At 38.0% G+C, this 23268-nt stretch overlaps 1 protein-coding gene across 2 annotated transcripts in view; it reads left to right on the forward strand.

The window, feature by feature from the left end:
• SPRY3 (sprouty RTK signaling antagonist 3) overlaps window positions 1-4818 on the forward strand; it is a 74057-nt gene extending 69239 nt beyond the window's left edge. For both annotated transcript variants that reach the window (XM_011385356.2, XM_023526084.1), the window contains exon 3: window positions 887-4818. In XM_011385356.2, coding sequence (XP_011383658.1) covers window positions 990-1856 — 867 coding nt within the window. In that variant the 5' untranslated portion in view covers window positions 887-989 and the 3' untranslated portion in view covers window positions 1857-4818. The remainder of the gene's footprint in view (window positions 1-886) is intronic.
• The last annotated feature ends 18450 nt before the right edge of the window (window positions 4819-23268 follow it).

A 23268-nucleotide genomic window follows, 5' to 3' on the forward strand; every position in this document is an offset into this window, starting at 1 on the left:
CTAGTAAACCCCATCAGTAAAAACTTGATTTAGGATTGTAATAGGTACCATTATAGGTGATATTTGAAATAATTTATGGTTCATACTATATGGTTCCCCCATCTCCACTATTACTTCCACATATGAAAAAGTTTGATTCTGGGGCTGGGGGCCATTTAGAAAGAATCACCTCCTCAATAGGCGAAATTAGTGTATAAGAAGAGGACGACTGCAGGATGATTAGTCTTGGCTTCCTTACACTCTTGGGAAGTCTTTATTCCTATTATTCTATAGACAACCTAATTTCTGCCCTCTGCACCCCTGCCATATCTCTGCCATTATTACATCTTGCTTGTTTGCCTATGTTCATTGAATCAAGCAATGTCCTTTCTCACCTATTTATTCACACTTGTCACAAATTTTACCAAAAGCAGCGCGCGCGCGCGCGCGCACACACACACACACACACACACACACACACTCATGTGCAACTTTTAATGGAAGACTTTTAAAGCTTTCTTTTTTATATCAACATTGCTTCAGGAAGTAGCCTTTGCATTTGAAATTAGTGTCCATTCTTATTAGAATTATAATACTTAAGGCCTAGATGTCTCTGCTGTCAAACATCTGAATGAGCTAGCTGCTTCTGTGACCCTAGTCATATGATGGAATACAAAAGGAATCAATGATCTGATTTTTGCTCCCAAAGTGCTTTGTAGTCTGGACGGGATGACCAGACTTGCCTGTACAAAGGTAAGTGAGGTCAATTACAGAATAAAGTGTAACATAAAGACTACTGTAAAGTGATTGAAGGTAGCAATGGTGATAGGGCCTGAGCTTTGCTCGTTCCTGCAAAGTACTCATACCTGTGTATTCTCATTAATTGTTTCTATTCCTTCTCTCCTAGGATTTTCTGATGTGTCCTAAGGTCCATGTAACTACAAGGGCTGTTTATCACCATAAGTGCCACCTTGACGCAAAGCCACTCAGAACTCAAGAATCAAGTCAAAATGGATGCTGCAATGACAGATGATTTCCAACAAATTCTGCCTATTGAACAGCTGCGCTCTACTCATGCTAGCAATGATTATGTGGACCGGCCTCCAGCCCCCTGTAAACAGGCCCTCTCCAGCCCTTCCCTTATCGTGCAAACCCACAAGTCTGATTGGTCCCTGGCTACCATGTCTACTGCGCTCCCCCGCAGTCTCAGCCAGTGCCATCAATTGCAGCCCCTGCCTCAGCATCTGAGCCAATCTAGCATTGCCAGCTCAATGTCTCATAGCACCACTGCCTCTGATCAAAGGCTCTTGGCCAGCTTTACGCCTTCACCTTCAGGCCAGTCCATCATCCGAACCCAGCCTGGAGCAGGAGCCCACCCAAAGGCTGATGGTGCTCTGAAGGGAGAATCTGAGCAAGCTGCGCTGCACCCCAGTGAGCACCTCTTCATTTGCGAGGAGTGTGGGCGCTGCAAATGTGTCCTCTGCACAGCAGCTCGCCCTCTCCCCTCCTGCTGGCTGTGCAACCAGCGTTGCCTTTGCTCTGCCGAGAGCCTCCTCGATTATGGCTCTTGTCTCTGCTGTGTTAAGGGCCTCTTCTACCACTGCTCCACTGATGATGAAGACAACTGCGCTGATGAGCCCTGCTCCTGTGGGCCTAGCTCCTGCTTTGTCCGCTGGGCAGCCATGAGCCTCATCTCCCTCTTCTTACCCTGCCTCTGCTGCTACCTGCCTACCCGTGGATGCCTCCATCTGTGCCAGCAGGGCTATGACAACCTCAGACGACCAGGCTGCCGCTGTAAGAGGCACACCAACACTGTGTGCAGAAAAATCTCTTCTGGTAGTGCGCCTTTCCCCAAGGCCCAGGAAAAGTCTGTATGACCTTCCCACAAAATGGATCCAGAGCTTTCTCCTTCTAGCCCTCATCAGTAAAGCATAGGCCTCATCTTTGAAGAGGGGAAGGAGGAGTAAAGTAGCCAAAGTTAGGGCTTCACCAATTTTGTTCCTGCAGTGTCAGGGGAATGGCCAAGCACATCCTGGTGCAGGATGCCTTGCTCTTTCTCACAGTATCTATCGTACTCCTCTTCAACCTTTTAACACCCCGCCATCTCAGCCCTTATGGCTGTCATGGCAAATTCAGGTGATATATAGGCATAACATTTGAACACTGAGGACTAACAGAGCCAGCAACGTGGAGGTTTAGGGGCTCCCCAATGTAATGCCTCTCGATGCAGGCTCTGGGCGTCACTCTGCTTTCCACGGTGCCTTTGGAAGCTTTCTTCTAAGATGGTTTTCACAGGTCCATGTGGAACAGCATTTAATATTCCAGGGAATCTGACCCCTTCTCCCTGTTTGTTACCCTTCTCTTCTTTAGTCTTCTTTCTTTCTCCTTCTCTCCTCCTCTTTCATTACTCGGTTCTGTACTCCTTCCCCCTTCATTCTCATATTCTCCTCTCTTACTTTTCCTCTCTTTTCTTTCTCTCTCCCTTTCTTTTTGCTCCTTCCCTTCCTCTCTCTCAGACTAAGCCTTTCTCTGCCTGTATTTCTATCTTGTTTGATCTATCTTTGTCTCTCTCTACCTGTCCCTCTTTCTTTCTCTAATGTGTCCAAAAGTGCTGTTTTTCCGTAGGTGTTTCCTTTGACGCCAAACTTTGCTATGCTATACTATTTACTAATTTTTATTAAGGGAAATGGATTACTGTAATGAACTGATCACTAGCAATAGTCTATATCCTGACGTGTGTGTGTACTCATAACCACACTTACCTTTGTGAGCATATGAGGCAAACTTATCTTACATTTCCAGGTTTAATTAGTTGGAGTTTTACTCCCTTTCCCAATAACCAACTTATAGTACTGACAGATTCCACTAGCATGCTGAGTAGGATAGTAAATCAGGATGCTCATAACTTTGTATGTCTGACCCAAGTGCCAAAGGCAGACGTGCTTTATAGCTAAATGAACACAGCAAAGGATATTACAGAGGTCTGTTCTCTCTTAGAAGCTAACTGCCCTGAGACTGCATGGCTCAGGCCTTAGTAATGGACATAAAAAGTCATAAAACTTTAGAGCTGGAAGGAATCTTAACTGTTAATCTAGTTCAATGCCCTTATTTTACAGATGGGAAAACTGAGACCTGGAGATAGGAAGGGATTTGCTCAAGGCACACACTGAGTTAATAGCAGAGTTGAAACTGGAATACGGGACTTCTGACTCATAATTCAATGTTTTCTACCCTGCACCACATTAAGTCATGAGACTTTTCTCCTAGGATTCTATTAACAAAGACAGAAAGCCATTTCCGTTCAATTTTCAAGAACCATGCCAAGTTAGTATGGTGGTCTTTATGCAGTGTTTGGTGGGTAGCTAATTAACTATCAGGTGTCAAAACTGCCGTAAGTGGACATCACCTTTGGCTCTGTCACCTTGTGGAAGCTCGCGTGGAAAAGAAAAGCTTAAGGACGCCCTAACCAAGCTGTATCTTCGCCATTGCACCTACCTTGTGCTGCACACACTGTGCTCACTCCTGGTTTTGTCTGCAATGGCAGTTGCCTGAGAACCTAAATTTCGGCAACAGTGGAAAACTGAGATGAAAGATATATAATGCTGAGAACTGACTTCTGTTTTTAAAAACACCAAGAGCCTGTGCTGTGAATACCCTTCAATGGGAAAAGGCTACAGTGGTGATGGCAGGCTCCTAAAGACTGCTACTAAAAGACACAGGAATAAGATATGGTTTCCCTCTGTAAGTGAATCCAAAATTCACTACAGATTTCAGAGATCGAGGGCACTTGCTTGAAATCAAGGTGCTCCAATTTAGTTTAAGACTTCCAGACTCTCTATATATCATCTCTTTTAAAGTGTGCATGGATGTGTATTGCAGAGTAGAGAGGTGGGGAGAAATGTATAGTCATACACAGGGGGAAGAAAAGGAGGGAATATCCATGTCCCTTTGTTGGATATGTGCCACTCAGTCTTCATTGGTTCTGGATCTTCCTGAAGTGTACTGACATTTGGGCTGTACACAGCCCCATACCTTCACGTTCACCTCTTCTTCTAGAATTGCTTTGCTCTATTTTTGTATATATAAATATGTTATGATGATTATTAATAATGTTAATGATATTGCTGCAAATGGTGCCATATATAAGGTTTGGCTTCTTGGAACATTTATAAACCCAAACCAATACCTGTAACCTCTTATTGTTGCTTTCAGATCCTTCGATTTTAAGTAATTTTTAAAAAATCTTATAAGTCTGCCTGATTGAACTTTGAACTTATATACCCTTAAAAGCTGTGCCCAGTTCTCTGGGTCAGGCTGGATGGTGATGAGTAGCAACACACACTTCTTCCCGCTTCTGCCTGAAATTTGCTTAGAATCAAGATATATAAAGATTCTATGACACTAGTGCATTGTACCTGGAGCTAAAGTTATTCTATGGATATTTGCTTATTAGTTTCAGGGCCCAAAATAACACAAGTCCCTCCTCCTTGATAACCCAATCCTGCAGTCCTTACTCAGGCAAATTGTACACTGCTAGAGGGGCTCTGGGCTCTGCCATACCCGATGAGCTCTTCTCAGTGTATTTCTAAATGGCCTTACACTTGGTAGAAGAAACTGAAGGGTTACTCAAATGTAGTTGCAATCTGCAATCTGCTGCTGAGTCAGGGCTTTCACTTGTGTCCAAGTTGGCCTGATATGGACTGCATCTGGTTTACGTATAGATGGGTCCTGTTGGGGTATGCACACGGACGTGAGTGAGTGTGCATATGTATCCCTTCTGTGATATATATATATATTTGTAAATATATATATTCACACATCTCTATATATTTTAATGTATTGCACATGTATATTTAAAATATATACGAAAGAACTCTAAATCCTGCAGAGAGGCTCTGTTTTCATTATTTTTCTACTTTGTGTCATGTACTGTATAAACAGGAATATTTAGAGGGTGTTTCCTGCTTAGCATTTTTTTGCAGTTAAGTCATCTGTTACCCCCTAACTCTACTGCTTTCTACATATTGGTCCCTTGATACATTTCATATGGCTTTAGCCGAGAGTTTTCCTTTGGTTTCAGCCCATCTTCCCTCACTACAATAGCTATAATAAATATAGCGAACACATATAGTGCTTACTATGTGCTAAGCATGATTTAAAGCACATTTACCTATATTAGCAGTTTAATTTTTACTGTAATTCTATGGTGTAGGTACTATTATGATTGCCATTTTACAGATGAGAAAACTGGAGCACAGAGAGGCTAAGTGACTTGCCAAAAGTAACAAAGCTTGTAAATGGTGGAGCTAAGATTTGAATCTATACTGTCTGACTCCTGAGTCCATGCTCCAGAGTCAGGTATAGAAGTCTGGAGCATAATGTACACCCTTCTGGTATAACAGTTTCAAATGATGAATAGTCCGTTTCCTAATACCAGTCCACCTGTGGCCTAAGAGTTGAAACAAATGTGCTCCTATATTAGGAATGAAGCAATAGTTACAGACATCATATATTAGTTGTCTTGGTTCCTGAGATGGTGACATTACAAACTTCTCCACTACTCCCTTTGAAAATATGCTTGCAGCCAGTTGCCATTTCTAAGACAGCTTATGTTGTAGAGCTAGTAGAGAAGCATTTTCACTTGTGCCAGAGAGGGTAAGGTTTATTTGGCCTTCTCTTCATAGATCCAGGAAACCTAATTCTATTTTTCTGCAGAAAGTAGAACTAAAACTATTTTTGGAACGTGAGATTGCTTGGAACTGTTAACTTTCAAGTTTACTCATTATATCAAGTGCATTCTTCTGATTCAAATGTAAGCAATCCACTGATGACCATTGGTCAGTATAATACCTTACCTTTTCCCATTGCCTCTTTCACACTGATAACCTTTTACCCTGACATTATTTCAGAGCCAGAAAGACCCTTAAAGAACATATACTCCAACATCAGCATTTTATAGTCGGAGAAAAATATGCACAGAAAGGGAAAATAACCTGTCCAAAATCACACAGTTCTGAGTTTGGGTGGAATTATAACTTAATTCCAGACTTCATAATTTCCAGATGTCTTTGTCTGAGTTTCATTGAAAATAAAGCTTGAAGCAAAAGTTTATGTTCAGTCTTAGGGAAGTAGGAGTAAGGAGAAACAGGAGTGAGGTAGGGGAGGCAGGAGAGCAAACATAAAGGAGTGTATCGCTGTGTCGGCCGCAATCTGTTTCATGGCAGGCTAATTTCTTGATCTCTTATGACAGGACTTACTGCATCTCCATACAGCCCATCTGGGGAAGGAAAGAAAAAGAATTTATCTCCTATCTCCCATGTCATTAGTCAAATACCTTTCCTGTGGGATTTTGTTTTCCCTGTGCTTCTGGGTAGTGCATGTGTGGGTTCTCAAGCATGTACCTTGGCATCTTCTGCCTCAGCAGCAATGGGGTAGCATTGTGGCTCCACTACAGACAGCAAGGCAATTGTGTGGATATAGAGAGACATATGAACTTAAAGCAGCACACCAAGATGGTGCTTTTCTTTACATTTTTAATCACGTTAATTCAAAGTGAATTAGAAGTAACCTACCATCTTTAAAGTACACAAGGCTTTATTGTGGTACTCAGAAATATACTAAATTTGCCTTCTGAATCTATGTATTCTCTGATGTGCTTTGACGGGCTTTTTTCTCCAAGGAAATGAAGTCCTAGTTCAACTGGAGGAATAAAAAAATTCTCAAATATCCTTCTTCTTAGTATAAAAAGAAACTTTATCTTACTGAGCTCTTTGAAAAGCATGTCTAAGCCAATGCATGTACATAAATGCACATATGTTCATTTAAGCTTAATCAGCATAATAGCAGGAAAACTGGTCAAGTTAATAAATTTGGGAAAAATTGACTAAACAAATTATTTTGCAATGTGAAAATAAAACATTCTGTTGGTTGACTGGAGTTTTTTTCTATTTCAGCCACTAATTATGATGACATCACATAGACATATTCATATGTACTAGCTTCTTATACATAATAATTCCCTGTGCCCTACAGACCATTTTTACATAAATTCAAAGTATCTAGTTGATAAAAACATCTAATTGATATGATTTCATATCTATAGGCAATGTCATAAAAGCATTGAATGCATTCCACTGATTTAATTTTTCCTTTTTTATATGAGAAAAGATGAGCATAAGGGAATTCTGAAAATTTTTTCAAAGTGAATAGTGAAATCATGCTATCACTCCAAACAGTCTACCCAAACTGTTCTCCAGTGACTTCCACTTTAGCGTGTCTATTGATAACTTCTCAGTTCTCATTGTACCTGACCCATAAGTAGCAGTTGAAACAGTTGCTCGCTCTGTCCTCCTAAAAACACTTTTACCACTTGGCTTCCAGGATAACACACTTCTGCTGTTTTTCCTCCTGCTTCATTGTCTACTCCTTCTCTATATCCTTTGCTGGATCCCCTCATCTCCCTCATCTCTTCATATTCAAGTATCCCAGGGATTGGTCCTTGGAATCTGCTCCTTGGATACCATTTATACAATGACTCTCAAAATTATCTCTCTAGCCTGGACTGCTCCCTTGAACTTCCTATTCACATATCCAACTGCTATTTCACATCCCTCCTCTGATATCTAATAATGATTTCAAACATAACATGTTCAAACCAAGCTTTTGATCTTTCTCTCCTCAAACCTGACTTATGCAGCCTTTCTTATCTCCTTTAATGCCAACTCCAAACTTCTGGTTGCTCAGATAAAAAGCTTTGTAGTAATCTGGTAGATTTTTTATTAGTTGTGAATGTAGACAAAAATCTCAACCTCCAAATTCTATATTTCTCCTCTACCCTGATATTTTAGGCTGGACCACATGTGGTCATTAGTACCCCTTTTGAACCGCTGCCCTAAGGTTTAATAAGATTGAAATCCTTTGTCCTTTTATCCTAATCTAGGCCCATATCCTTATATTGACCCTCAAATTTATCATCACAACACTACCAGTGTTGCTATTTTCAAGTCCAGGATGAACAAGACACATAGCCCCTCAAGGAAAGACATTTTGGGAATGACACTGCTCATTATTTAGAGATCTTGCTGTAATTACAGTCAAAGTTATATATGTTTTTCCCAAATGTATTTGCTGACCAGCCCCCTGGAAAATAAGGCGATATTCTTAGTCCATAGTTTATCATTCTTCAACTATTCAGGCAATCCTTTTGACTGGATCAGATAATGGTCATATCTCTGATGGTAAGAGACACAGATAACAGGGATCTGGAAGCCACCAAGTCCTTGAAGAATTGATAACACTGTTGTTACAGGTTACTAAGGACAAAAAACAGGTAGGGTCACTCAGGCAAATACCCTAGTTTTATTAATATAGAGCTTTAACTCAAGTCACCTGTATGTTCTCCTATTGTGATAAGATGAGGTGAACCATACATGCATCCTGAAGGCTCGTTTTGAAGTCTATGTCCTCAGGCCTAAACTAAAGGGAGACTGAATGGCTCCCTTGGCCCTTTTGTCCTAGGCCCACACTTTAATCTTAGCCTTCAAAGTTTTGCCACTCTGATGCCAAAAAGAAACACTAAAAAGGAAATACATGGGGAAGAATACTATTTTTTATAATACCCGAGATTAGTTGGCTTAAACAATTTTAGTGTGACTTTCTTTCTAAAAGGTCCCCTTCCAACAGGGTGAAGGACTCTCATGAATATGAAGGCTCCAGGCCCATCTTAATATATAAGCTATATTGAAAGAAAGAGAAAAAAAGGCAGCGGGAAGTAATACTAAATGTGGGTCCAGAAAGAGAAACAAAGGTTAAGAAAATGAGCCATGTGAAAGAAAAAAGCTCTATAATCAGTTTGTTTCTCTCACCTAAAACTCCATTTCACTAACCTCTTGGCTCAGCTGTATCCTTGAACTCCATTTTGTCCTTGACTTATATCAGCACTCTTTTTCTCCAAACTCCTACAGCACTTCCGCTGGAATGATTCTGTATTTGTGTGTGTGTGTGTGTGTGTGTGTGTGTGTGTGTGTGTGTGTGTGTGTGTCAGTCAGAGAGAGAGAGACAGAGAGAGACAGAGAGAGGTGGATGGAGCTCTTGAGCTCACCCCTAGAGTTTCAGATTTAGAGTATGTCTACTAACAGTCTCAGCCTTTCAAACTCTCTTTTAGGACATGCCCCATAGTACTTGGATCTTATACTAAATGACAAGGTTTCTCTCCTTCACAGAGAAATACCAGACTGGATTTGTGGCTTTCCCTGGATTGGCTTCTACTGAGTGAATATGGTGTTGTGGAAATCGCAGTACCCTAGGACCAATTAAATCAAAATCTTTGGAGGTGGAGCTGAGGAATGGATTTTTTTTTCAAGCTCTCAGGTGATTGCAATATGTAAACAGGGTTGACAAAGCCCAATCACCTCATTCTATAAATACAGATATTGAGGCTCAGAGAGGGAGAGTGACTTACTTATAAGCACACAGTGAGTTAGGGACAAAGTTAGGAGTATGAGAATCTATATCTGCTAACTCCTAGGCCAGAGTTCTCGACTTTATACTATGCTGCTTCTCTCTCTACCCTGTGCCTTCCCTTGACTTTTGTCTTCTTCATATGTAAAATGAAGATAACGAAGGCAAGAGATCTGCAAGAGTCATTAAAGCAGAAGCATTTTTTAATGTACAAGGTTCTGCACAAATGCAAAGGAATGTTATATTTGAGGGAATTAATGTACAACACATATGTGAGGCTGAGTCTCTGAAACACCATAATGAAAGTTGTTTTTTATTTTAATAAGTTATGATTTGGTGGTTGTATCTACCTGATAAAATGCATTAAGATTTAACACTTGTGTGAGTTTATATACCTTTAAACTAAACTTGGCCTTATTGACAATCCAGGAAATTAAGAGTTGAGGACAGAGGTCATTCTTTTCTTCTCTTTCCCTCTCAGGGGTAGGGCTTAAATGATGTATAAAAGCAATGGAATATCTAGACTTCTTATACTCAGTCAATTACAACATGGCTTTAGGATTGAACTATTCCAGGGTTTCTAAGGGACTTGTAGATCCTATTCCTGAGGCCTGTCAGGGATTAGAGGGAGGGTGTCAAAAAAGGATGTCTCTTCTGAAAGGCAGTATGCACAGGAAGCCAGGGGGAGGGCTGCTCATTCGGAGGAGTTACTGCAATAGAAGCCAGAAAGAAGGGAAGGGGCTTTCTGACTCAGTCTGAGGAAGTATATTGTTTGGGGATTTAATATCCACAGAATGATCTGTAACCAAAAGAAACACATTTCCTGAATTCTAGGGCCCTAGAGTATCCAGACCCATTCCTGTCTTATCCATCCCAGATATTAGGAATTTCCAGAGGGGGCCACTTCTATTCCCCTAAGAGTCATACATCTGGCTACTTGTTTATTTGGTAAAAATGCAATCCTGTACCATTTATAAAATGGACCTCTTGTGTCTTCCTTATTTTGAAAGTATAATACACATTCCTAATTCATCATCATTTTTGTCAACAATTTTTAAGTATTTATTTGAAAGTTATTTTTAAATACAAAAACATATTTATTTAACAAAGCACTCCTTTATCCTCTTATCTGAGCCATGTTAATAAATTAAGATCAAGCGTTGATTAAGCTAGGTATTTCTATATGTCACATTATAAGCTAGTTTAAAAAGCCTATTTAGTAAATATATCCTCTTTTCATCTTGCAATGCTTCCTTTGTAAGGGGGAGGTACAGAAACAAGGAATTTGTGGCAATCAAGAGGCCTAAAGGTATAATGATGGGCACTTATAATCCAGACCTTCCTTAGGCAGGGGTTACCTTTCAGGTAATAATTAAGAGGCAATGACCTATGCTCAGGAAAAATTGGGTTGTTAGAAGCCATGTTTCAGGAGTCTATGATTTCCTAGAAAATATAACCCAAAAATCTCCTTGCTAATAGCTATACTGCCAATGGAGTGCTTGTACTTTGCCCAACAAGTTTTAACACGGGAACCTAGAATGAGCTGCATAAAATAGCATGTGGACACAATGAGAAATCAGTCTGCAGTTCTAAAAGAAAGGTCAAATTTAGTTGTGGTATCAGCCATAGGCATTAATAATAGGGGCATTGAAATATATTTCAAGAGACCTTCAAATAAACAGAATGGAGATTGGACTTGAGAAAGAGAATAAAGAGCAATAACTGAATAAAAGGCTAGAACATAATCTAAAGTCCAGAAGTAACATTAAATTTACATCATAAAATAAACATAATAACACACAAGGAAGTATGAAATAGGATGAGCCAGACTTGATGAGTTTCATCCAAAGGATTATAGTTGGCTCCACAATATGCTTTGATAAATTAATTAGGTATTTTGTGTCTGGTTTTGAACCTAGGAACAATGACTCTAAAAGTTTTATGCTCTTAACTGCTACAATCTGCTTCTTTTCTGTATAAAAACGGCTATATGAGTAGAGTCATAATATGTCCCAATTTGCCCAGGACAGTCTCAGTTAATCTGAGAATATTTAAGAGTGCCCTCTTATATTCTGAGAAATTATCATGACATGACTTGTATATAATATATAATATATTTAATTGGCTAACGTTTTTTTTTCTTTTTTCTTTTTCAATTACAGTTGACACACAATATTTTATTAGTTTCAGGTGTACACCATAGTTTTAAAGTCTATTTTGTCTGGTATCAGTATTGCTACCCCAGCTCTATTTTCCATTTCCATTGTCACGAACTACCTTTTTCCATCCATTTACTTTCAATTTGTGTATGTCTTTTGATTGGAAGTGAGTCTCTTGAAGGCAATATATGTAAGGGTCTTGATTTTTCTTATCTACCCAGACACTCTCCATGTCTTTTGATTGGATCATTTAATTCATTTACATTGAAAGTAATTGTTGCAGTGCTGGAGAGGTTGTGGGGAAAAAGGAACCCTCATATATTGCTGTTCGGAATGTAAATTGGTACAGCTACTATGGAAAACAGTATGGAGGTTCCTCAAAAAACTAAGAATAGAATTATCATATGACCCAGAAACCCCTCTTCTGGGTGTTTACCCAAAAAACTTGAAACCATTTATTTGCAAATGTATTAGGTAGAGCTGATGTCTCCCGGTCTTAGTAGTGTGACCTTACATAGTAGGTGTTCTGTGAGGCCCAGTAGTACAGTCTCCCTGGTCATCTGAGCTGGGTGTTCCAGGCATGTCCCTTGTGTGGGCTATTTATGCCCTCTTGTTATAGTTGAGCCTTGGTTGCTGTTTGCATGTTAATAGGAGGGATTGACCTAGCTAATTGGTTGTTATGACTGGCCATAACTATAGTGGAGGAGCTGTCGTATATAGGCTGAACCTACAAACTAGGATTTGCTTTAGCAGAGCTCTGGTGCCTGCCCAGTCTGCTCTTTGGGTGTGTCATTTGTGGAAGTGGTTGGGTAGTTCTCAGGTATGATTTGAAGCTCGCCACTGGGTATATTGTTTTGGGGGCCTCTTGGAAGAGTCTCTGTTTCAGGCCAAATTCAGCTGCTGCCTTTGCCCTGCACAGAGCTACAAAGTGATCTGCAGATGCTTGCCACTTGTTCTGATCTTAGAAGTGCCTGGGAGAGGCTAAGGTTTGAACTAAGGCCGGCTGCCACTAGTGCCAGGTTTGGGATAGCTTAGCAAGAGGTATGAGGCATTCCAAGGCCAGATGCTGCTTGTTTGGTGTTTGTGAACCTTTTAGAAATTTTAGGAAAGTCTGCATCATGAGCCAAGACAGGCTGTTTGTATGGAAAAGCCACTGGAAACGGCTTGAGTGAGTCCATAAGTTGGGTGGAGTGGAGTCTCACGGAATCAGCAGAGCAGGGCAAATGGTGTTAGCTAGGTTGATGGAGACAAATATGGCGCCCACTTGCGTGTGCAGGCTAGGTGGTAGGAGGGCTCAACAAAGGAAGAATGGCTTCTACCAGCACTTCTGTCTGGGAGAAAGATGCCCCTCCCGCTCTTGCCCTGAAGCAAAACAATTTAGTTCCTACCTGTAAATCCATGGCACCTTTCAAGCTGCTACCCCAGCACTGGAGCTCAGAGCGAGTGAGTTTATCAGCAAGTAAGTCCAGGTGCGGGCCCTTTAAGGGGAATGTTAATTGGCTAACTTCGATAAAATCATTGCATAAAAAGAGATCTGGATAATTTCAATGGATAATTTAATAGGCCCTTCAGTTTTATTATCCTCAAACACTACCCCAAATTGATGCCCCCTTCAATTTTTTAAATTGTGATCACCCCCTCAAGCCTTTCTTAACCCAGCTTACAGTCCCTGGTCCTTCACAACACTCTTGATCCTTTTTCCCTCTAGCACATTTTCCTAACAAAATCTGAACCTTAGTTAAATATCTGTTTCACATTTTCATCTATAGAGATGAATATGGCTGGAGAAATGCACACAGCCACAAATTTCAAGCAGGCTCTCAGTACCACCAGGCATTTATACTTTATTTCTCCAGTTTATTTTCCAATTCTTCAGAAAGGCGATTTCACTCTTCTCTTTCAACCCACCTCCAATACCTCCACCTTCTCTATACCTTTACTCCCAGCCTGTGACTTTGCCACATATCATTGAGAAAATAGAAGCATTCTCTCTTGAATCCACTCCAGCCAGTATTTTGAACCAACTCTCCTCTGAAAAACCTCTTGTCAATGTCATCAATGAGTCTACCTTGTTTAATCCAATAGTCAATTCTCAGTCTTCATCTTACTCAATTTATCAGCAGCATTTGTCCCAGTTGATCACGCCCTCTATTTTAATTTAGTAGCTTCCCTCAAAAAGCCTAGAAGAGCCTGAGACAAGGATCTGCATGCAGTTAGTTTATTGGGGGAAGTGATTCAGGAAACAGGAGAAGGGGACTGAGAAGAACATATCAGGAAAGGATATGTTATTAATCTGTTTACTACTGTAGGCAACCATGGATTATTCCCATTGAGGACTGTCTTTGGAGCTGTGTAGGACATGCCTCATAAGTTTTCACCAGACAGAAGAGTTTTATTCCATCAAATTTTCCTCCCCTGACCAAGGGCAATTCTGGAGGGTGTTAAATCACTGGCATTTGCAGGATTTTTTATGATCTAGAATCATTGAGCAGGCTCCTGCAGGTGTCCCACCTGATGGTAGCAGAGAAGCCCCAGGGTAGGAAATAATAGTATGAGATACAGCTGAATGAGGTAGCATCAAGCAACACTTGCGTACAGTTGCTGCTGCAATGTCCTGAACAACAAGATGCTCCAGGAACACGTGAAATGAAGCATAAAAGATGTTTGATACACTCTCCTCCTCGAAATACATTCTTTTTTTTAAATTCTCTAATCTCACCACATATTTGACCCCTTTTACCCCATCTAGCTCCCCACTCTCCCCTCCCCACTACCCTCTGATAACCAGTAGTCTATTGTGCATGTCCATGAGTCTCAAAACACATTCTTTATTTGGCATCCAACATGCCACACTCTCCCAGTTCTCTTATCTCATTGATCTCTCCTTCTGCAAGTTCTTTAATCATTCTTCCTCATCACCCTGAACTCTAAATATTAGAGGTTTCGGTTTTTAGTCCTCTTCTCTACACTCACTCTCTTGATGATCTCATCTAATCTCCTGAATTTAACCAACCCCTTTCCTGAATTCCACAATGCTGATTTTAAATCTCTGCTAAAATTTTTAATAATAATATAAAAATTAACATTTAAAAGAAAAATCTTGATTTCTATATCCTGGGAACCTGCCCTTCCCTCAGTTTTCCCCTACCTCAGTAAATCATGACTCTATTCTTCCAATGACTCAAGCTAACCATTTGGAGGTATCTTTGACTTCTATTTTTTATCATATCAATAAATCAACAAATTTTGTTGGCTCTACCCTAAAAACATCCGGAATTTGACTACTTCTCTAAATTATCACTGTTACCTGGTCTGATCCACCATCATCCCCTCCTTCAGTAGCTCTTTGGTTCTACTCTTGACCGCTCCCCCAAAGTCTAATCCCAACAGAAAAACACAAGTGATCGTTCTAAAAATGAAGGCAAGATCTTGTCATTCTTCTACATAAAATCCTCCAATGAGCTTTCAATTAACTTAGAATCGGATTCATGATATTTCCATCATGGCTATAAGGCCCTACCGTCTCTTCTCCTGATATCTTACATGGTCTACTCGCTCAATTCAAGAGTCAACTCAAATGTCACTTCCTCAGGGATGCCTGCCCTGACCACCCTGAAGTAGCATTGCTCACCATTCTATCCTCTTGTTTTGCTTTATTTTTCCCCATAGGACTTCTTACTACCTGATTATATTTTACTGTGAATTAGTAAATAAATGGATATTTATTGGGGTTTAAAATGGAGCTATCTTTATCGAAGTCAACAAATATTGATTGAATGTCTTCTGTGTGCCAAACATTGCTGGGTATGCTGCTCTACTGTGCTCCCTCCCAAAACTCTTTCCTGCCCCCTGTAAACTCTATTTTATTTCTCCACTTCTGGAATTAATTAAAACCCCGAAATTATACTGCTTCCCTTCAGCATTTTCTAGTGGAGGCTGTTCATTCTCTTGTATATGACTTCACTTCATTCCCAATGCAGCCTGGACTCCAGGGAGATGAAGATTTGAGTATTATTCTCATAAAAATTCTTGGTTGAAATTGGAAGTATATGATCTCTTTCCGGTAGAAGGTATAAACTGAGGAAATGTAGAACACTAGGAGACTCTTTCCTTTAAAGTGATGCCTATCAACATTAGAGAAAACAAAATGATTTCTGCTGGCGAGAGTTCCAATCATTAACAAGGGCAAGTTCACTGGGCCTCTTTACTGTAAAAGTACTTCTAGAGGAGTATGTTTGGGAATAACTACAGCATAGGAATAATAGATACCCATTATTGAGTTCCTATTATGTTGCAGGTATACAATTGAATCCTCATGACAACTTTATGATATAGATTTTTATCAGTATTGACAATAGATATGTAAACTGAGGCTTTGGAAAGTTAAGTAATTTGTATAAGGCAATAATATTAACAATTGAAAGAAAAAGGATTTTTTCCAGCTTTATTAAAGTATAATTGATAAATAAAAATTATAAAATTTAAAGTATACAACATAATGTTTTCATATATGCATATATTGTGAAATGACTACCACGATTAAGCTAATAACGTGTCCATTGCCTCACATAGTTATCATTTTTGTGTATGTGTTGAAAGCACTTGAGATTCACTTTTAGCAATTTCAAGTACATAATACAGCATGAAGGTAATTATACTGTTGTACATTACATTTTCAGAACTTATTCATACCACATAACTAAAACTTTATACCCTTTGAACAACATACCCACATTTCTCCCACCTACCAGCCCCTAGCAATCAACAATTCCATTCCCTGCTTATATGAAATTGACATTTTTTGATTTCACATATAAGTGAGATCAGACAGTATTTGTCTTTCTGTGTCTGGCTTATTTCACTTAGCATTCATCAATGTTGTTGCAAATGGCAGGATTTCCTTTTTTAAAGGCAACTTTATGTGCATGTTTGTGTGTGTGTGCATATATGAATTTTCTTTCTCCATTAATCTTTCAATAGACACATTGTTTCCATATCTTGGCTATTATAAATAATGCTGCAATGAACATGGGAGTGAGGATATCCCTTCAATATACTGATTTCATTTCCTTTGGATATGTACCCAGAAGTGTGATTGCTGAATCATATGGTAGTTCTATTTTTAAATTTTTTGAGGAAATATACTGTTTTCCACAGTGGCTGCACCAATTTACATTCCCACAGCAGCTTCAAGGGTTCCCTTTTCTCCATACCCTCACCAATACTTACTATCTTTTATGATTTTGATCATAGATTTTTTGATAATATATTATTTAATAATATATTATTTGATAATAATTTCTAACAGGTGTGGGCTGATGCCTCATTATAGTTTCAATTTACATTTCTCTGATGATTAGTGATGTTAAATCACTTTTAATATACCTTTTTGCCATTTGTATGTCTTCTTTGGAGAAATGCCTATTTAAGTCTTCTGCTCAGTTTTTAATCAAGTTATTTGGGGATTTTTTTGAGACTGAGTAGTAAGTTCCTTATATATTTTGGGTTTTAACCCTTTATCAGATGTATGGTTTGCAAATATCTTCTTCCGCTCTGTAGGTCATCTCTTCACTCTGTTGGTTTTTTCCTTTGCTATGTAGAAGATTTTTAGTTTGATACAATCCCACTTGTTTATTTTTTCTCTTGTTGTCTCTCTGTGTGTGTGTGTGTGTGTGTATACTATATATATTTACACACACACACATATAGCCATATAGCGTGTGTGTGTGTGTGTGTGTGTGTGTGTGTATATATATATATAATCACACACACACACACACACACACACATATGTGTGTGTATATATATATATTTACACATGTATGTGTGTGTGTATATATATATATAATTTCTATTTGGTTCGCTTATCTCTTGCTTGCCACAACCAGTATCAAGATCTCAAGCTAGTTTTTATGTCAGCCTTCCCTTATAGTTTGTCATTAAGGTTGCTCTTGTTTTCAACAATGATACCAGTCCTGGCATTTTACATGCTCAATTCTAAATCAGGACCACTTTCTCCAGCAGTTAAGCTGCTGCTCCTTATGACCTGCCACATTTCCGGAGATAAACCATGGCGGGGAGCTGGAGGTGGATGTGGTAGAACCCCAGGCTAAAATGCCACAGACTCCCAACATTCTTCTGAGGTTTGTCAGTTTGTCTTGAATAGATTCTTCTCAATTTGTTTTATGCCCTTGGCTAATTTACAGAGTTCTGTAATGGTAGGTTTTGAAAGTTTTGTCCAGTTTTATTATTGTTTTCTTGTGTAAGGATTTTCCAAGGTCTTCATTCAGAATTTACTGAAGTCCTGCCCTTGATCATTAATTTTTACCTTTCTTCTTTTTTAATATAATCATTGGAAGCTATAAATTTTCATGTAAGTATTTCTGTAGCTGTAGACATATAGATTTAGATATATTGTACTTTGATTATCAATCAGTTCTAAATATTTTCTAATTTTTCTTTGATTTATGGGTCATTTATAAGTGTGTTGATTCATATCTAACTAAGCATTTTCTAGATATTTTTAAATTATAGTTTTGTAATGTAATGTTGTTCTGTCAGAGAACAATCTCTATATGTTTTCAATCTCTTTTAATTTATTGAAACATATTGTGGTCGACTATATGGTTCTTTGTGGTGAATTTTTCACACGTAGTTGAAAATAATGTGTATTTTCCTGTTTTGAGATGGGGTGTTCTATAAAAGTTAATTGGAGCAAACTGGTGATTTGTGTTATTCAGGTCTGCTATATTTTTAATGATTTTCTGTCTACTTGTTCTATCAATTATTAAAAGAAGTATGTTGGTGTTTCCAACTCTAATTGTAATTCATCTATTTCTCCTTTCATTTAAGTCAGATTTTGCTTTATGTACATTCAATCTCTATTTTTAGCTGTATGCACATTTAGGATCATTATGTCTTCTTGGAGAATTTACTCCTTTATCATTATATAACATCCTTTTTAGCACTGATAATATACCTCGTTAGGAAGCCTACTTCATCTGATATTAGTATAACTACTCAATCTTCCTTTTCGATAGCATTTGCATAGTGTATCTTTCTCCATACTTTTAGTTTTAACCTATGTCTTTATACTTCAGGTTGTTTTGGTGTATACATACATAGTTTCTTAAATAGGCATTTTAATAGTTTTTCATTCTAGCTGAGAATTTCTTTTCATTGTAATTTTTAGACCATTTACATTTAACATAGTAATTAATGTGGTTGATGTAATTCTACTTTCTTGCTGTTTTGTTTTCAATTTTTTCCATCAATTATTTGTTTCTTTTTCTCTCTCTTTTTTTTTTTTTACCGTCTTTTGTGTGGAGGATTATTGTTTTAGTATTGCAATTTGTCTCCTTTTTGGCTTATTAGCTTTATCTCTTAATTTATTATTATTTTTTACCATTTGTCCTCAGGTTGACAATATGCATCTTTGACTTATCAAATTCCGCCTTCAAATACAAGAGAATGAACAGGTTCATTTGTTCATTTTCCATCTCTCATCCTTTGTGTTATTGTTTTCATAGGTTACAATTCTAAAAGACATTGTTATTATTTCAAATAGTAAATTATATTTTAAAACTTATTTTTAATAAACACAAATAATATTTACACTTTTCGATGTACAATTCTTTGAGTTTTGACAAATGTATAAAATCATATAACCATCACTCAAATAACTCAAATAGTTCTCAGCTCTATGTGAGCTCTAGGTAGTTGTTACTGGATTTGCCTAATGGAGTTTCATTCTATACATGTGTGGATTAATATTGAGCCAAAGACTCAAGAAGACCCCTATGCATATTTCTGGAAATCTTTTTTTCTGACTAGTTCTCCCCTCTTCAGTTCTCCAACCCTCAAATTCTAGCATTTCAAGCATCCTCTAACTCAATTCTCTGCCTTCTCAGCCCCATGGTCCAGAAGGTGTTTTTAAGCACAAAACAGTCATAGGGTGCACCTCATTTGTTTTACTTCTCTGAGGGATCACAATCCTTTGCTCCAGTTTCCCAGTGTCTGAAAACTGCCATTATCTATGTTTTTAATTGTTTATGGTGGGAAATTAATTTAAAATATTACGTTTAGAGTGTGGACCTCAGACATTTTCTTTATTCTATATTCACACCCTAGGTGATCTTATCCAGTCCCATTGATTTAAATAATATTTATATCTTGACATCTACAAAATGTATTTCCCCAGCCTCGACCTCTCTCCTCAACTCCAGTTGAATAAAGTCCACTGCCATATTCATTTGAATGTTTAATGGATGTCTGAAGCTTCACATATTTAATACTAGTTAGTCTTCATTCCTCCTTCCCTTCCCTCCAAGCATTCTCATACTCCACTATTCTCCATTTAGATAAGTGACAACTCCATTCTTCTAGTTGTTCAGTCTATCCTTGATTCTTTTCTTTCTCTAACACCTCACATTTAATCCATCAAGAAGTTCTTTTGGCAATACCACTCAGATTATATATAGAATCCAACCGCCTTCTACCACTGCTACTAAGCCGACGAAGCTCACATTATCTCTTATGATATTACCATAATAGCCTCTTAACAGGTCTTCTTGCTTCTATCATTGTACTCCCTACATTCTGTCTCCTCAGAGAGGCCAGTGATTTTGTTAAACTATAAGTCAGATAACGTCATATCTCTTCTCAAAAATTTCCATGGCTTCCCAAATCATTCTCTTTCCTGTTCATTCCATCTTAGCAGGGCCAGAACTAGACTGAGGCAGAAGAATCATCTAGGGCACAAAATTTAAGGAGGAACTCACTCTCAGGGTTGTGTGAGTACCTAACCCTTGTCCTGGCCCTGTACTCTAACCACATTAACCTCCTTAATATTCTTCGTAATTACTAAGAATACTTTGACATTGGGTCATTTGCATTTGATGTACCCACGGCTTTGAATACTTCCCCCACCCCCAGTACTTGCAAGTTTTGCTTACACTCTTCATTCAGGTTTCTATGAAAAGGTCACCTTATCAATGAGTTTTTCCTTTATACTGTTATTCTGTCATTCCGTCTCTTAACCCTGCTCTAGTTTTCTTCTTAGCACTCACCACTAATATGTTATATATTTGTTTATTACCTATATCTATTATAAGAATGCAAGCTCAATGAGAGAAGAACTTTTATTTATTTGATACTGTGTCCCCATTAATTAGAATAGTGCCTGGCCCATAGCAAGCATTCCATAAATTATTTGTTGAATGAATATGTACGGCCCTCTATTTTGTACTTATTTTCATTCTTTCTTGCAAATATCATATACCTAGATTATTTTTAAACCAATTTTATGGCTTCTGTCTTTTAAAGAGACAATTGAGGTTGTCCATACTTTGTATAATGTTTGATACACTTGATTTAATTTTTACATATTATTTAATACATGTTATTTAATAAACATATTATCTACTTTACATTGTTGTTCCCTATTTTCTTTTCCTCAAGTTTTATTATTTGATCATGCAATTGATTCAGTTTTTCCTTTTGTTAATTTGTGAATGCTAATGTTTTACCATTTTTTCCTTAATGGTTACCTCAACTTTCAGACATGTATGCCTCCAGTGTTATTTGAAAACATGATTTTCCCCATTAGGATTCACTGGTCTTCCAATATTTTTATTTAGAATATTGTCTTATTTATTTAGAATGCTTTAACTTTTCTCCCTCTTCTAAATTCATGCCTTCTTAGATAAGACCTTTAGAATGTTTTTACTTCTCTGTTCCTATTCCTTTGCTATCCATAACTCTCATTTTTCATAGATGATGTAGTTCTTTTAGTACTAGACATTAGAGTTTCCCTATAAATATGGGTCTTCAGTTTCAAGAGTCATTATTTAACAATTATGTTACCATTCCCAGAAAGTCTATTATTACCCACTTAGATTTAACTACTGTATTTCACATGCAGACTTGTTTTCTTTTTTTCAGCTCAGGGATTGTTCTTCCATTGTTCGATTAATTTGGTTATTTTCCATATGCTTTATTTTCTCCTTCTAGAGCTGGAATTATTCACATATTTGGCCTTCTTCATTTATATATCAGTGGAAAGCCATACCATAGAGCTCTTAGACATTAGTCCCTAGGCATTTGAGCACCTCACAGTAAAAAGTGCAGCACCAATTCTTTTCATTATAATTATCGCAGTATCAAAAGCACCCAGGCTACAGGTGCCATGTGACCCAGGTGAGGCAACTAGTTTAAAGCTGTTAGTGGAGAGAAAGTGAGCCTTGTTCAGATAGCCATCTCTTTAGGGTGGGGCTGTCAAGCATTTAAATGGCAGTTCATTTGAGGGAGCAATGTTTTCTTTCTTCTAAAAGTGTGGAGGGGCAACATATTTTTCTTCTCTTTTCCTATTTCTTCCGCATGTTTGTTTGGAATCATAAGAGTACTATTATCTTGGTGTACTCAGAACCTCTAGCCTTCTCTCCTGCTACTTCTTTTGTAGACTCTTTCCCCAAAGACCCTGAAAAAAATAAAGTGTGGTTTGAGGTTCTTTAGAAGAGGCTTAGCTAGTTTATATCTCTTTCTTTGTTCATTTATCCATTCATTTATTCAAAAATATTTAGAACTTACTTCATGCCAAGCACTATTGTAATTGACTAAGACAGATATGGTCCTTATCTTCATCACTTTTACATTCTATTTTGAAGAAAGAATCTATAGGTAATTTCATATAGCTATAAACGACATAAGAAGACTGTGGAATGTTTATGGTGAGTACTGGGATAAGAATGTGAGTCAATAAGATCTTGGAGAGGAGACTGAGAGTGTGAGAAGGAAGCCTGGGGGAAAATCGAGGGAAAATTCTTGATCATAGAAACCCTTGTCTACCACTACACAAAGGTAGGAAAAACAAACAGGGCATACTATTTTGCAGAAATTCATGTCAAATTTCAAGAACAATTTGAGGCTTAGATAAATCTAATCGAGAATAAATTATACTCTTGACTAGGTAGAGTAAACTCTCATACCAATATTTGACAAATCTCAGAAGAAAGAACCCAGGCACTCCAGCTAAGGCAGTGCACAAATCTCAACTGAGCTTTCCACTTGCTTTCCACCTGCTCCCAAACTTAGAAATAAAAAAAGCCATGGGCCTCAGAACTATTGAATTAGAATCTTGGGATGAGGCCCAGGAATTTGTATTTCAACAGGCACTCCAGGTGACTCTTACTATGTAAGTTAAAGTTTGAGAATCACTAATCTAGAATATAACACATAAATGGAAAGAACTTTAAGTTGCCAACATTATATTAGTACAAAATAAGGTCTAGAATAGGTAGAATTGTCCATGGTAAGACATAAGCAAGATAAAACAGAAATAGCACAACAAATATTCAAACACAGTGTAGAGGAAAAGTAATCAAAAGAAGAACTAAATCTGAAAGAAAATATGTGACAAACACTGAATGTCATTTCCTCATCTTCCATGAATAATAAAAATCCTATTTTTCACTGAGACATATAGTTGTACAATTAGAAAACTACATTTCTCAGCCTTTGCTGAAGCTATAAAATTGGCCACAAAATTAAGTTCTGGCCAATGGGATATGTGGAAAAATGATATGCTTCACTTTCAGATCCTCCTCTTGAAAGGAACGAGTGTACTCCCCTTACCATTTCTCCTTTCTCACTGCCTATTGACATGATAGTGGTA

Source organism: Pteropus vampyrus, unplaced genomic scaffold (genome assembly GCF_000151845.1).
Source record: "Pteropus vampyrus isolate Shadow unplaced genomic scaffold, Pvam_2.0 Scaffold701, whole genome shotgun sequence".
In the NCBI taxonomy this organism is placed as follows: domain Eukaryota; kingdom Metazoa; phylum Chordata; class Mammalia; order Chiroptera; family Pteropodidae; genus Pteropus; species Pteropus vampyrus.